A 15007-nucleotide genomic window follows, 5' to 3' on the forward strand; every position below is an offset into this window, starting at 1 on the left:
CTAAAGCGTGTGACACGAACAGGACGTGACGTCACGGCCGCGTCCGCTCCTGGTTTGGCGGGTAACGGCGGCGGAGGCCCCGTCTTGTGAGGCGTGTGTGTGTGTTTTTTGTTTTTTTTGGGGCGCGGCGTTTGGCGAGTGGCCGTGGCGCAGCATGATCTGTAAAGGGACGTGGGACGTGGTGGCCGTGGCGGATATATTCTTCAGCCACGGCGACGAGCGTGAGACGACGCACTGCTTGTGCTCTAGAGCTTTTGTAAAGTAAGTAGCATCGCCTCGCCTGTCAAGCATGATTACTGACGATGGCCACTCTCAATTACTTCACTTTATAACGATTAACTTTAAAGCACCGTCCTTTCTCATTATGCCTTAATGGCGTAATATTATTAAGATACGTTTTTTGTGTTTTTCAGTGATCGTGAACTGTACCGATCTGATTTTAAGTCCATTCAAGACAACCTTGCAGATGATTCGTTGCGAGGTACCTTGATTTTTTTATTTACTTATAATAAATGTCATTTGTGGCTGTCCACTACATACAGTACAGGCCAAAAGTTTGGACACACCTTCTCATTCAATGTGTTTTCTTTATTTTCATGACCATTTACATTGGTAGATTCTCAAAGGCATCAGAACACCCTTTTCTCTGATTACTGCTTTGAACACTCTTGGCATTCTCTCGATGAGCTTTATAAGCTGAAATGGGTTTTCCAACAGTCTTGAAGGAGTTCCCAGAGGTGTTTAGCACTTGTTGGCCCCTTTGCCTTCAATCTGCGGTCCAGCTCACCCCAAACCATCTGGATTGGGTTCAGGTCCGGTGACTGTGGAGGCCAGGTCTCCACTTTTTTTTAAGTACATAACTCCACATGTGTTCATTCATAGTTTTGATGCCTTCAGTGAGAATCTACCAATGTAAATGCTCATGAAAACAAAGAAAACACATTGAATGAGACAGTGTGTCCAAACTTTTGGCCTGTACTGTACGTCTCAATTAAGTTATTATCTTCCACGGATAGAAGAAGATGACACTGTGTCATTGGGACACTGCAGCGAGGATGAGGAGGAGTGTGAGATTGATGAAGAGACACAGCTCATGGCTAGCCTGGGACTTCCTGTTCAGTTTGCAAGCTCTTCAGCACAGAGACGAGATGTAAGTTACAGTTTATTTTTATTATTATTCATTTTCACAATATTACACATGTAATTTTTTTGGACTTTGTGATAAGTCAAGCTGTCAGATTTTGCTTACCTCCAATTAGAGCTAGATGAAATAAACTGAAATGTCACTATGGTTTATTTGTTTTATTAAATATTAGATTAACGTTGCTCTTTTGTATTTTGAAAGTGAAAAAAAGTGAAAGTGAAGTGATTGTCACATGTGTTACACAGCACACGGTGCACACAGTGAAATGTGTCCTCTGTATTTAACCCATCACCCTGAGTGAGCAGTGGGCAGCCATGACAGGCACCTGGGGAGCAGTGTGTGGGGACAGTGCTTTGCTCAGTGGTACCTTGGCAGATCGGGATTCAAATCGGCAACCTTCTGATTACAGGGCCGCTTCCTTAACCGCTAGGCCAGTTTTGTTTTGGCCCCAGTTTTGTTTTGGCCTGACAAGTGTTTCAGCATCAAGCTCATGCTCACACAATAAAACTCGCACAAAATATATTATAATTGTTTATGGGTCAGTTTCCTCTTGTTTCCTAGTTTACTGACCTATCAGGTTAACATTTACAGCATTTATCAGACTCCCTTATTCAAAGTGACTTACAGTCAATAGTTAAAGGGATGGTCCCCTTGGAGACACACAGGGTTAAGTGTCTTGCTCAGGGACACAATGGTAGTAAGTGGCGGTTTGAACCTGGGACTTTTCTCCTGGTTTATTTTTGAATGTGTTGCCCACTGGGCTACTACAAATAGACTACAACACAGAATAATTTTCAAGTCCAAAGAACAAGCTCAGCTGCACAAAATTTCATAATAGCCAGCCAGTACACTATAATGTCATCTGGAAATTTTCTCAAATCGTTGATTTGCCAAAAGCCTTTGCATTCATTACATCTATGGCATGTGAGCGAAATTGCCAGATTGGACAGTTTCCCGCTTAGTTATGCTGTTTTGAATCCACCTTTGTGCTGTTTGTGGGCAAATTGAAATTGGACTGCTTTAAGAAAAAAATGTGGTGAGAATGATGGGAAGAAATGTGTTGGGAGACATCTCATATTGAAAAACATTCTGCAACCAACAGACCAGTCACATATTGATATGAGTCATATTGAATTAATAGATGTGGTACTATCAAATGGTCTTTTACTGGTTTGTTTTATTTGATCCTGATATCGCTCTGTAATACAACCTTTTTAGCAGAAGGTTTGCAACAGTTCACAAAAGGTAAGGAAAAAGAAGAATGACCAGCATCTGGCGGTATCTCCTGAGACCTCATCCACAACAGAGCCTGAAGAGAGTGATCCGAGTGCCCCCGCTGAGACCTGTGATCTCTCTGAAGCTTCCAGAGAACCTGAGTTGGCTGTAAGTCAGGAGGCATGGGAGAGGTACTGGGCCCAGCATGGAGAGGGCTTGCTGTGGCAGAGCTGGCTGGAGAAGCACCCAGAGAGCACCAGCTGCACTGCAGCACCCCCCTGGGACTCTCCAGACACAAGTGAAGAATGGGAGCACCATGCCAGTCAGACCTACCTGCTCTACTGGGAGCAGTTTTCTTATTGGACCTCTCAGGGCTGGACTGTGGACACTTCTAATACAACGGAAGCTGCAGGAAGTGCAGATGTGGAGGTGCAGGAGCCAGCCACACACAGTACTGGAGACTCTGAGGGAGCAGGAGGCTCTGAAGAGAGGGAGCTCTGCGTCCATGACGTCATCCAGCAAATCAGTGAGCTGAGCCTCCTGGTGGAGGGTGCAGGTAATGACAGCAGCCAGAAGTCACCAGGTCGCAAATGTGCCAAAGAACCCTGTGATGGGGATGATCCCGAAAGGACGTCCACATCGAACAATGGCAGCACAGACTCAGTGGGTAAGAAGCTTTGGCACTGGTTTTCCAGTCATTCTACATCAGATCATTTTATGTTTGTTTGTTTTTTGGCTGGGAATGACATTATTTTTCAAGTTATTAGTTTTACGTTTGGTTTGTGTGTGTGTGTGTATAGCAGAAGAGTATGATAATAATAAATGTATCTGGTATGAAAGTGCAGTATTTAAATCTGCATGAAGTTCAGTGATCAGTCTTATGAAATGTTGTGTGTTTTATGATGGGGGACAGTGCTTTAGAGTATGTATGTCATACTGGACTTATTTTGCTGTCAAGGTGAGTGGTGCAACAAGAAGTGTATAAAAATCTGACTAGATTGACATCATGGTTAGCATTTATTCCTTGACTTCATAGCAATTAATGCTATGTAGTTACTAAATAATATAGATGATCTGTCTATGGTGCTGGATTGTTAAGTTTTACTGAGTGTTAAGGCTCCCTGCAGCAACACTGGGCCAACACTGCTAGCACTACCACTCCAAATCTTTTATGAGAGAAAATGTTTATGAGAAGAAATCTGCAGACAGGCCTGAAGTAGATGTTGACCCAGGGCACAAGACAATCTCTATATTAAAACCCAATACAGCCGCCATTTACTCTACCTTGAATGTAATAAATTTCTTATTTGTCTTATATCGTCTTATGGTACCTGGGTTTTAAGTGGTGGTAGTAGCCTAGTGGGTAACATACCACCTATGAACCAGAAGACACAGGTTCAAACCCCACTTACTTTTGTGCTGTCCTTGAGCAAGACACTTGATCCAGGGGGACTGTCCCTGTAACTACTGATTGGGAGTTGCTCTGGATTAGGGCATCTGATAAATGACGTAAATGTGAACGAAAGTACTGTATGTAGTGAGAATTCAGTACAGCAGTCGGCTCAATTGGCCGCCTTGTTTAGAAAGAATTTGATATGATATGCTTGATCTTTGCTGCAGATACTCTTTTTCTACTCTGTTCAGGATCAATTGTATCTGTGTGTCCTGTATTCCATATCTAAAGAAAGCTGCCTTTTAGATAAAAGCACACTGTGACACATCTCCATGCATTTTTAATGCATCAATCTGTGTGTGTGTGTGTGTGTGTGTGTGTGTGTGTGTGTGTGTGTGCATGTGAGAGAAAGGAAAAGAATGAGAGCATAACAGTGACTGGATAAATTGACAGCAATCTGATCACAGTTACTTTCTTGCCTGGAACTTGATGGTTTGTAAATGGAAACTGTCAAATCACTATTCACAGCCGGGGACCTGATTTTATTGCAGCAACTTTCATTATTCTGTGTGTCTGTGTGTGTCTGTGTGTGTGCGCATCCAAGCAAGTGTGGACACATGCAATCTTGTTTATTTTAGTTGAAGGCAGCATATGATTCATAAACTTATCATTGCAGATTCAAAAGAGAATTCAAGTCACCTGAAAACTGGCCAAAGGCTTCGTTCAACCAATGCATCAAATGGTGAGGATGACGAACCACCAGAAAACAAACAGGCTAAAATAAAGCGGAGGTGAGTTGGGAAAGATCAATGCTGTGACTCCATTGCTTGCCTTTTTTCTGAAATAATTAAGCATACAAATGTTGTCAAATTTGGAGCCAAAGTCTGTGCAGCAGAGTTGATGTCAGGTAGGCATATATCACTGTAGGGAAGAGTAGCTATATGTGAATGTGGCATGAAGGATTAGGATTAGACACATTTTAGTGTTAATGATCTGGGCAGGAAACTGTTCCGTATGGTAACGCTGAAATGTCTGAGTATATAATGAGTAGGCATGATGAAATATCATATCACCAGGACGTACCAAAATGGAGACATTGTATGTACTGTCAATTTCTTCTTTGAGTTTATTTATTGTGAAGAGTACAGGGCGCCTGTGTCGAATTTGCCAATCTTCTCTGGCGAATGCCAAACATGCTGCACGGTGTTGGGCTGTAAGCAAAACCCCCACCTGTGGACATCGAGCCTTCATACCACCATCATGGAGTCTGTCTCTGACACATGTACATTTGTGGCCTGCTAGAGGTCATTTTGCAGGGCTCTGGCAGTGCTCCTCCTTTTCCTCCTTGCACAAAGGCGCAGGTAGCGATCCTGCTGCTGGGTTGTTGCCCTCCTCCACATCTCCTGATGTACTGGCCTGTCTCCTGGTAGCTCTGGACACTACGCTGACAGACACAGCAAACCTTCTTGCCACAGTTCGCATTGAGATGCCATCCTGGATGACCTGCACTTGTGTGGGTTGTAGATTCAAAACATCAGCCAGTAAGCATAGGAACTGAGAAGCGGTCTGTGGTCACCACCTGCAGAACCACGCCTTTATTGGGGATTTTGTGCTAATTGCCTGTAATTTCCTTCTGTTGTCTATTCGATTTGCACAACAGCATGTGAAATTGATTGTCAATCAGTGTTTCTTCCATCGTGGACAGTTTGATTTCAGGTTTTTTTTTTTTTTTCTTGCCTTTTCTTAAATAAGAGAGGGATGTGGGAAGTATAAAACAAATTGAGTTGAGTTGGTGATTTAATGTCTCAGTGGTGGGGCTGAGGTGCCACTGAGCAAAGCACCGTCCCCACACACTGCTCCCTGGGTGCCTGTCATGGCTGCCCACTGCTCACTAAGGGTGATCAGTTAAATGCAGAGGACAAATTTCACTGTGTGCACCGTGTGCTGTGCCGTCGTGCTGTCACTTTCACTTCACTTTCAGTAACAGGTTAGTTTTTTCATATCGTAAACATACTGTACCGCTGCCTCTGTAAATGGTGCCATGGGGTAAAATATGACCTACTTCATTCTGTATGTGATATGTTTTGGCTGTGTGGGTAAGCCCTGTAATTAATTGTTTTGTCTGTGTAGCCATGAACTGGACGTGGAGGAAAGTCCTGCCACCAACACAGAGGAAGCATGGGATTCCCTGGGTTTGAAACGGAGCTCAGAGCACCGGTACAAGAACTGCTGCACTAACATGCCTAGCATACATTTAGTATACATGTATTCATCAGTTATTGTAATCATCATCATCATCATTGCCAACATATTTGTATAGTCTACCGCCTTGTGCATATTTACAATATTTTACTCCAAATTCGAAATGAAGAAATGTAATTCATAATTAAGGTATTTCTGGTTTTCTATTGATTCATAACGTAGGATTTTTTTTCTCCTACATCTATAGTTTCAAAGGTGTGTTGAAGTTTCGACCAGGCCACGCCGGCCCTGGTGGTTGGAAGCGTCCTGGGGGGAGGAAGGCTGCCTGCAAGATCAACAAGCATATTTTCTTCCCGGATGATAAAGAAGCCTGCCAGCCACAGACGAGCAGGACCCTGTCTAAAGTGAGATATGCTGACACATTTAACTTTTTCACTTTTAATGCCGTTCAACAGTGAATGGAGGACAGATTGCTTTTTGTACAGATAGCTTTTATCATTTAAAAAATATATGTAACTGTGTTATGTGAATGACTGACACATACATAGGACAATGGAAATGCAACACACATCACACTCTCATCAGAATGATGTTGAATAGTGACCTGGACCTGGAGCGGTGGTGGTGGTGAATTCTGGCAGAATGAAGTGGTTGTGAAAAAAAAAAAAAACCTGTAATGATTAAAGCTGCTTGTGTCGGCTCTGTTTATGCTCTCAGGTGTTTAGATGTGAGTGTGAGTGCTGCAGAGCCGAATTGATTTTTTTGTGGTTTGGGAAATGTACTGTTGATGCTAGTATCAGTAGTTTCTTTTGAAAGAGGGGAGCTGTTGAGAGCAACAGTACCTGTGGCAGATTAATTTTTTTCTACTTCTGGGAGCAGTTCTTCATTTATAACTTCTTCTTATTATTTCTTGCTCTCTGTCTGCTCAGGTTCAGGCCTTCTTAAGCAGAGTCCGAGAAACTAATGAAGATGCTACTGATGCTTGCTCGCCGGATCCTCACTTTCAGCACCTGCATCCTGACGTGGAGATGGACACCAAGCCCTTTCACTCTCTCGTTCTGGAGGAAGAGGAACAGCAGGACTTCCCTGACCCTACTGTGGAGCCCAAACTCCATGGTACAGTTCAGCAAGCATCAGAACCAGAGCAAAAGGAGGATAACCAGTGCACACGAGAGCTATGCAACCTGGAGATCCCAGACTACCTCCTCCCGGTCCCTCCATCCAGTGTTGATGGTGTAGGTTAGTCCTAACCACTGTGCAGCTCCATAATCAGTAGGCTTATTAAATATTTAAGGAATGAAATAGTGCAGATCATCTCTCTACACCCCTCAGGCATGCCACACTTTATTCTGTCCCAGCTCCCAGCAGGTCAGTGCGCTGTAGCGTTTTTTAACTTTACAGCTGATACACGCTAGAACAGAACAAAAGTGGGGACTGGCTGGGGTTTGTGTTTTGAGGTAAGGGAAATCTTCAGGAAATCGATGATGACATGCTGATGGCCAAACTAGGAGCCTAGTAGTCAACATTTTGCTAATTACTTATGTAATTATTATAACAATAAAATCCACTCTTGACTATCATGATGACATTTTGTTTTAACCAATCAGAGAAAGGGAAAAACTCTAAGAAGAAAAAGAAGGCCAAGAAACGTCGGGCAGATGTTGAGATGCCTCCCGAGGTTGCAGCCGAGCCTGAACTGGCCAAATATTGGGCCCAGCGCTATCGCCTATTCTCCAGGTTCGACGAGGGGATCAAACTGGATTATGGTGAGCTGCATAATTCACATAATTCACATTTTTATCATGGGTTCAGCAAGATGATTAGGCTTTTGCTCCTCAGGTTTTTATGGTTTTTATGTTGCTCCAGTGTCTGTGGATTGATTTGTTGGTCACTTGCCTTACTTTCAGAACCTTTGCGCATGTGCTCATTGAATAGCTGCTTACAGGATGGTTTTTGTCAAGTCAATTTGTTTGCTTTGGCATGAACAGCAAGGGTTACAGGTTAAGGTCATTTGAGTAATAAAGGAGAATAGAAGAGATTCAATATAAAATTTCTATAACATTATTTTAGAGCATTGTAAAGGCATCGACAGCTGCTGAAGCCATTTTCTGTGCTCCGAGTTGAACAATGAGACTGAAAGAGGGGAACAAGGTGTAATTGTCAGGTAGAGACTCCTGAATGCTTGAGCCACTGAAGACGGCAGGATGTCTGGCTTGAGGAATGAGCTGGCCGTGTCTGCAGGGGGAAAAGTGCTGACGTTTGTTAACACTGCCCTCACGCCTCCTACCACACTTGACAGCGGGCTCTCCTTCACGGATGGCTTTGCGGAAGCCATTTTAAGATGTTGAAATCAGAGAAAGCAAGGTTTTTTTTTTCTTCTTTTTATTGGGGGTGGGGATTTCACTTGTGACATACATTTTCTGTACTACAGGTTCAATCAGGTCAGATGGACCAGCAGTCCTTTAATCAGATTTAGATGCTGATGGAAAAAATAAATGAATATTTAAAGCGTGTTCTCTGATGTGCAAATTGGTACAGCAGAATTCTATTTTTTTTTCTTTGCAGAAAGCCTTATTTTGATGAGACATATTCCTGGAGTGATGTATAGTTATCACAGTGGTTGGTTACTAAATATCTAATAGCTTTAAAGCCTTTAAAAACTAAAACTAAAGCAACATTTAGGTCTGGGGAATAAAGTGATGAGGAGATTGTCCTCATCCAAATAAGATCCTCCCAGTTATTCACTAAAGGGTTATGTCTAATGTGTTTTATATATTTCTCCCCCAGTCAGATCATACTGTACATCATTTGTGTAGCATTTGGAATTCTGTTTGAAAAGGATCTGAGACTTCATAACTATTCACTAATTTATTTCATCAAAGCTTGTAGTCCCTTTTAAAATGGCCATTGGATGCTGCAGTTTTTTTCACCACTTCACCACTTTTTTTTTTTTTCAGCTGCTTGCAGGGAAATTATTTCCTTTTTAATGTGACAATTATTGACTTTATTCCTGCTTTAGTGCTGTCTGTGATACCAAAGCCCAAAACCCAAAGCTTTCCATCCAACCATATCAGTAAGTGGAGATTGTAAATAACACTGCATAAATAACTTCTTTTGAGGACTTAACTTCTAGTTAACCCCAGCCTTGAAGTATTTATCAGAATGAGACTTATTTCACCCATGTGCAGTAATAGTCTAGTGGGTAACGCATTCACCTATGAACCAAAAGACCACAAAGTCACAGGTTCAAACCATTACCACCATTGTCTTCCTCACAAAGACACTTAACCCTGAGTGTCTCCATGGGGGACTGTCCCTGTCACTACTGATTGTAAGTTGCTCCAGATAAGGGTGTAATTGGCTGTTAAATATTTAGCCAAAAAGATTTCATGTTAAGCATGTTAGAGCATCTTCTACAGGCCAGCAATGACTGGCCGTGTCCTATATTTTGTTATTTACAATTTCATGGTAAAGGTAAAAGTCAGGGTTGGCACGGAATTGTCTGGTAAACACAGTGCAGAGTTGAAACGGGAAGTATTGAGGTGACTTGTTCTATAAACAGTTCATGCTATCGGCCTTGGTTTGAAACATTAGCAGGTGTTTTATTCTCTGTGGAAGGGGAAACGCAGAAGGCGTAAAAAAGCAAAATGGGTTGAAGAAGCTGAAAGCAGATGGCAACAAACCCCACAGAGAAGAGAGAAAAGATACGGTCTGTTAAATTTACTGGCTACAGAAAACAAAGAGAAATATTGGGGGGAGGTAAGAAGCCGAATTAAACACATGCACCAATGCACAGGGTGTTCAAGTCACAGGAATTGCAGGGGCTGTTTTGTTCTCCTGCATCTTTCTGTGGTCATGAATGATCTTGATTTATAAGTAGAATAGTCTGGATTCCTCATACTGACACAGTCGACATTTTATCCTGAATAGCCTTTGTGATGGCAGGGTAAATGATGGCCACTAGGGGTGTTAGGAAATATTGATTCTGCAATATATTGTAATCATTTTTATGGTGATGTTTTATTGATATTTCTGTATAAAAATGTAGTCCATTGGGTGGTGCTGTCGAGGTTATCAGAGGTAAGAGTCTCTGGGCGACTGCAACCTCCACTCCTGTAGATGGCGCTGTACCATAGTGCACTGCCTGGCATTTCAGGCAGAGTGAAACCACAAAACATGACAGACCGAGCGATTGTCATTATAGCGGCCCCTTCAACAAGACCGAGCGGTATAGACTTGGATGAAGGAAACACAATTTGCAAGCTGTCACGCTTCTGTGAAATATTCAGGTAACACAACGAGTTTACAACGTTTATTTCAGCAGGAACCCTCCAGATACAGTGCAGCAACAAGCCTATCGACACAAAAGGACAAAGGTTGCTGGATGCCACAAACAAACTTCGGTCCACCTTGCGTGGCGCTCCAAAAATTATGGAATACACTAGTGTATTTTATTAATAAAATACACTACTATATCGCATTGAACATTATTAATAAAATACACTACTACAGTATCAAGATTTTATTGTATTGTAATCATGGATATGTAATGTAATCATGAGATCCTCAGATTTGGGGAGCTGTGTAGCATGCGTCAAAGGCAGTTGAGTTTTGTCAAATATGGATATTTATTTCTGTCCTGCAGAGGGCTGGTTCTCAGTCACCCCTGAGAAGATTGCAGAACATATTGCACAGAGGGTCCTGAACAGCTTTGACTGTCAACTGATCATCGACGCATTCTGTGGAGTGGGGGGCAATGCAATTCAGTTTGCCCTCACGGGCAAAAGAGGTGAACGTTATTTATGAATTTGCCATCCAGAAACCAGTAATTCCCCAGTCAGCCATTATATTACGACCGGCCACCTAATTCTTACGCTACAACTTTTATGTCTCAGTTATAGCGATTGACATCGACCCAGGACGTTTGGCCTTGGCCCAGCACAACGCGCAGGTCTACGGGGTGGCTCAGTCCATCGAGTTCCTTCATGGAGACTTCCTGCAGCTGGCCCCATGTTTACGGGCAGATGTGGTCTTCCTGAGTCCTCCATGGGGTGGGCCTGAGTACCTCAGTGCTGACGTCTTTGACATCAAAACCATGATGACACCTGATGGATATCCTTTTTTTTCCCTGGAGATGCTGTTAATTAATTATTTTAGTTATTATAAATGTTATTCATAAATACATTGATATCTGAGCTCTAATATTGTGCTTTCCTCTACTTCTATGTTTTCCTTAACTACCCTTACTTTTGAAATTTTCAGGTTGTCTCAGATGATTTCAGATAACATTGTATATTTTCTCCCTCGAAATGCAGACATGGAGCAGGTATGTGGACATGATTTCTGTCACTATTGTGTTTGAGATTCTGTACAGATTGTAATGAATGGAGACTAGAAATCCATTGCTTGGGAGAGCATCCAGAGACCCAGATGAAGGACTACATTTATTATATAAATGACAGTAATGGAATACAGAAGCCAGATCACATGTTGGAGAGGATCATTGAGAATTATGGGAAGATGGTGAGGTGTAGTCGAGGGCCATAGATATATACACTATATGTCGCATTGAACATCTGTAACATGAATAACATTATTTGTCGAACTCAAAATTTTGTAACATGCAAAATGATAAAATCAAATCTTACTGATATGCATTGATTCTTTCTTCACTTGTTATTACAACCGTACACAGCAGTCAGGTCCCACCCTAGTTCATTTTCGATTTCAGACTGAATGGCATCCAGTGAGAGCGCCATTCTTCAGAACAGATGAAGGGGAGGTTTATTAATTTTTCAAATTGAGTCATTTCACAGCGACACCACAAGGAAGGCGGTATGCTGGAGAAAAATGTAGGATGCTAAAGGCCAGTGAACATTGCTTATTGTTGTCAGTATAAATGAATCAGAATTAGCATGTGATAACTATAGACCTACTTTTCAGCTTGTTAACAGAAAAACAGGATTAGGAGTTCCAAATCATTTTCATATAGCAACAAAAGATGTGCTAGGCAGGTCCTGGACTTTACTTGTCTTGGTTAGTATAAAGTACTGCCTCACAAAATAGTTGCCTCTCAGAGTATTAAAATACAGACTAAAATACTAATACAGCAGTCAGACAAACAGTGAGTATGGCTATTAACTGCAGAACATTGAGGATATTAAGATTAATAACTAAACTGCTTTTAACACACATCACCTGCATATTTACACCAATATTAACATGATTTAACAATTTGAGACCCAAGGATCTAAAATGTTTGGCTGTATGTCAGGTTATAATCGATAATGAACATAACCTGAATGGTAACTGAACTTGATTGTTTTCATAGGAGATTCTGTATCTGAGAGTAAAAAATAAATAACTGCACCCCGGGGTATTGTTTTACCAGCGTTCCAACGGGGGGTGATGCACAAGTATGGCGTCACTAAGCTGCCGCAGACTGCTTCTTGTTTGTAGAAGCCCCTGAGCTCCTTCACAGCTGCTGTTTACATATAAAAGCCTAGTTAATACTGAGGTGGACCAGTGGCACAGCTAGTGGTGGCCTAGCAGTTAAGGAAGCTACCCCATAATCAGAAGGTTGCCGGTTCGAATCCCGATCCGCCAAAGTGCCACTGAGGTGCCACTGAGCAAAGCACCGTCCCCACACACTGCTCCCCGGGCGCCTGTCATGGCTGCCCACTGCTCACTCAGGGTGATGGGTTAAATGCAGAGGACAAATTTCACTCTGTGCATCGTGTGCTGTGCTGCTGTGTATCACATGTGACAATCACTTCACTTTAAAAAGTTGTCTTTTTGCCTCCTGACCAACTATGACCCATGCAGGCATGGACTGAAATCGATTCAGTTATGTATCGTTAATTCATATATCGCCACACTGGTACTGAAATTTTGATCATAGTGGCTGAGGGCCAGTTTCTAATTTTACGTATATTGAAAGTTAGCTTGTCTAGTGTTGTATCTGGGAACCCCTATAGTGGGGAGAAAAACCACTTAGACACTTTTGTACAGTTTGTTAGGTGAGTTGAGCAGCTAGCAGTTCAGTTGATGTGCCATGCCTGCTCTGGTCAAACTGCGATCATGTTGTTTATAGGCCATGATCTGTTTTTACTGACTTTTTAGAAACCATTCTGCATTATTACGTTACTTATAGTCACATTGCAGTCATATCAGACCATCAGCCTCTTGGCTGCAACAGTAACAACCAGTGAATTATTGCTTAACCGCAACACTCACAGTCTTAACGCTGTCTACCAAACAGAAGCCTAAAGCGTCTTTGTACATACATACTCAACTGTACGTAATTGGAAATTGTTGAGAACATCAGAAAAGACTGGATTTTTTTTATTATTATTGATTGAGAAACAGTGGGATGGCACAGACACGTCATACATCAACAGACCACCGAATCACTACTGAGGGCAGGAGGAAAAAAGAGCTGACTGCCACTGAAGACTGTAGAAGCTATAAATCAACATTCATTGTGGGGATTATGGGACGTGCTGGGTATGTGAAGGAAATAAGACTAGATCAGTGGTGTGAAAATCCAGATTGTGCAATTTTTAAAAAGTATTTAGATGGAACTAAAAGTGTTTAGAGGAACCAAAAGTTCCCTTGGATTGGTGCTTGTTCATAACCATGTTTCACGGGCTAAAAGTAGAACTGACTAACCAGCAAGGTGACTGAACCACAGCCAAGCGTGCAGTCACCCTGGTCAAAGGTGTCAGAAGCGTGAGGGCACGGTTAACAGCCTGGGACCCAGAACTCATAGATGTACCACAGGCAAGACTTAAAAATGGCTTATACTACAGCCCTCAAATCCTTTAAGCTGGTTTTAAATGGAAACGCACCTCCTAAAACTGAAGACACCATGAAGAGCCCCTCTCTCGAGTTGTTACCCTGTCTACGAGTTTAGCTGAAATGTAGTGGGACCTTCAGTCAGGTCTGTAGAGCCAGGGGTTTCTACAGTGGGCTTCATCTCCACTGGGGGTCGAGGAGTGTGGCCCTGAAATGAATGTGCCTAAACAAACGGTGGCCAAACCGGAAACTAAACCCCTGTCTGTCTCTCTCTCTCTCTCTCTCTCTCTCTCTCACTCACTCGCCCGCTCTCTCTCACACAGACCGCTGCGGTTTTGGCTGCCTGTCTGCTGTGCTTAGACCGGTGTTGTGACTGCTTGCTGTTAGGACTAGAATGCAAGATGTTAGTCCTGTGGACCTCCGTTAGGATTAGAATGTCGGCTAGTTTTGTCAGCTAAAAGTTGTTCGAGGTGGTCAACTGACGGCGAGGCACGAGAATCTGTCCGACCGCTGGCGGTTTTCTCACTCCAGCAGACGCGCACGCCTTCGCTTTCCTTTTCTCACCTAACTCTGCCTCTCAACCGCAACACACATGCACACACACATTTTTTTTTTATTTGTCTTCAACTGGTTGCATTTTGAAGATTGTAAAGGTATCTGAATGTATTTTACAGTGAGTGTGTTGTACTGGGTGCAAGGAGTATTTTTATTTATTTTCTTATGCATTTTCTGTATATTCTGCACATTTTCTCCTGGTGTGAACTACTCTGTGTGTTTGCGTGCAGATCGCCTCCCTTGCTGGTCCTGGTGGGAAGGTGGAAGTGGAACAGAATTTTCTCAACAACAAGCTAAAGACCATAACTGCCTATTTTGGCAACTTGATCAAGGCTCATTAGGATGTTTATATTTTCTGTCTTTTATGTAATGTGTCAATGCTTTTATTCAGTCTTTTTATTTTTTTAAATGATCGTTTTATTTTAATAAAATCTGTTGTACACTACATCTGATGAGAAGATCTGTTACTATTCTGTTCCAATTCTCTGCTTGTTACTGAAGGAGTCTGTCGTTTTCATATTCCGTGTTACGCCTGGGTCAGGTGACCTTCAGGAGCTCAGAGCTGCATGGTGGGCTGGGTGGTAGTACCAACGGGGGTGCGGTGTGGATGTACGCCAGTTCAGCACCACCAGCATTCTTCATGGCATCTTTAGAAAAAAAATAACAAGCAAAGACAACACATTGAAGAGATATGATTATCA

The 15007-nt window shown here is 42.4% G+C and overlaps 1 protein-coding gene across 4 annotated transcripts; it reads left to right on the plus strand.

Annotated features, from left to right (window-relative positions):
• The first annotated feature begins 18 nt into the window (after positions 1 to 18).
• tgs1 (trimethylguanosine synthase 1) lies at positions 19 to 14753 on the plus strand. 4 transcript variants are annotated; one of them, XM_028977277.1, is made up of 13 exons: positions 19 to 261; positions 414 to 481; positions 1017 to 1150; positions 2366 to 3026; positions 4429 to 4543; positions 5883 to 5969; positions 6202 to 6358; positions 6884 to 7193; positions 7562 to 7720; positions 10600 to 10743; positions 10850 to 11066; positions 11202 to 11280; positions 14537 to 14753. In XM_028977277.1, exons 1-13 carry the CDS (start codon positions 155 to 157, stop codon positions 14645 to 14647), a joined length of 2349 nt encoding a protein of 782 aa, XP_028833110.1. In that variant the 5' UTR covers positions 19 to 154; the 3' UTR covers positions 14648 to 14753. The 4 variants fall into 4 exon arrangements, with proteins under 4 accessions (XP_028833110.1, XP_028833111.1, XP_028833109.1 ...); XM_028977278.1 differs by having other exon boundaries at positions 1020 to 1150; positions 2363 to 3026; XM_028977276.1 differs by having other exon boundaries at positions 20 to 261; positions 2363 to 3026.
• The last annotated feature ends 254 nt before the right edge of the window (positions 14754 to 15007 follow it).

Source organism: Denticeps clupeoides, chromosome 4 (assembly GCF_900700375.1).
Source record: "Denticeps clupeoides chromosome 4, fDenClu1.1, whole genome shotgun sequence".
Lineage (NCBI taxonomy): Eukaryota > Metazoa > Chordata > Actinopteri > Clupeiformes > Denticipitidae > Denticeps > Denticeps clupeoides.

Excerpts from the sequence above, each read along its gene's own strand:
- tgs1 (XM_028977276.1), top strand. The coding sequence starts at position 155 with ATGATCTGTAAAGGGACGTGGGACGTGGTGGCCGTGGCGGATATATTC. Across the intron at positions 262-413 it reads TGCTCTAGAGCTTTTGTAAA|TGATCGTGAACTGTACCGAT; the intron begins GTAAGTAGCATC and ends TGTGTTTTTCAG. Across the intron at positions 6,359-6,883 it reads CGAGCAGGACCCTGTCTAAA|GTTCAGGCCTTCTTAAGCAG; the intron begins GTGAGATATGCT and ends CTGTCTGCTCAG.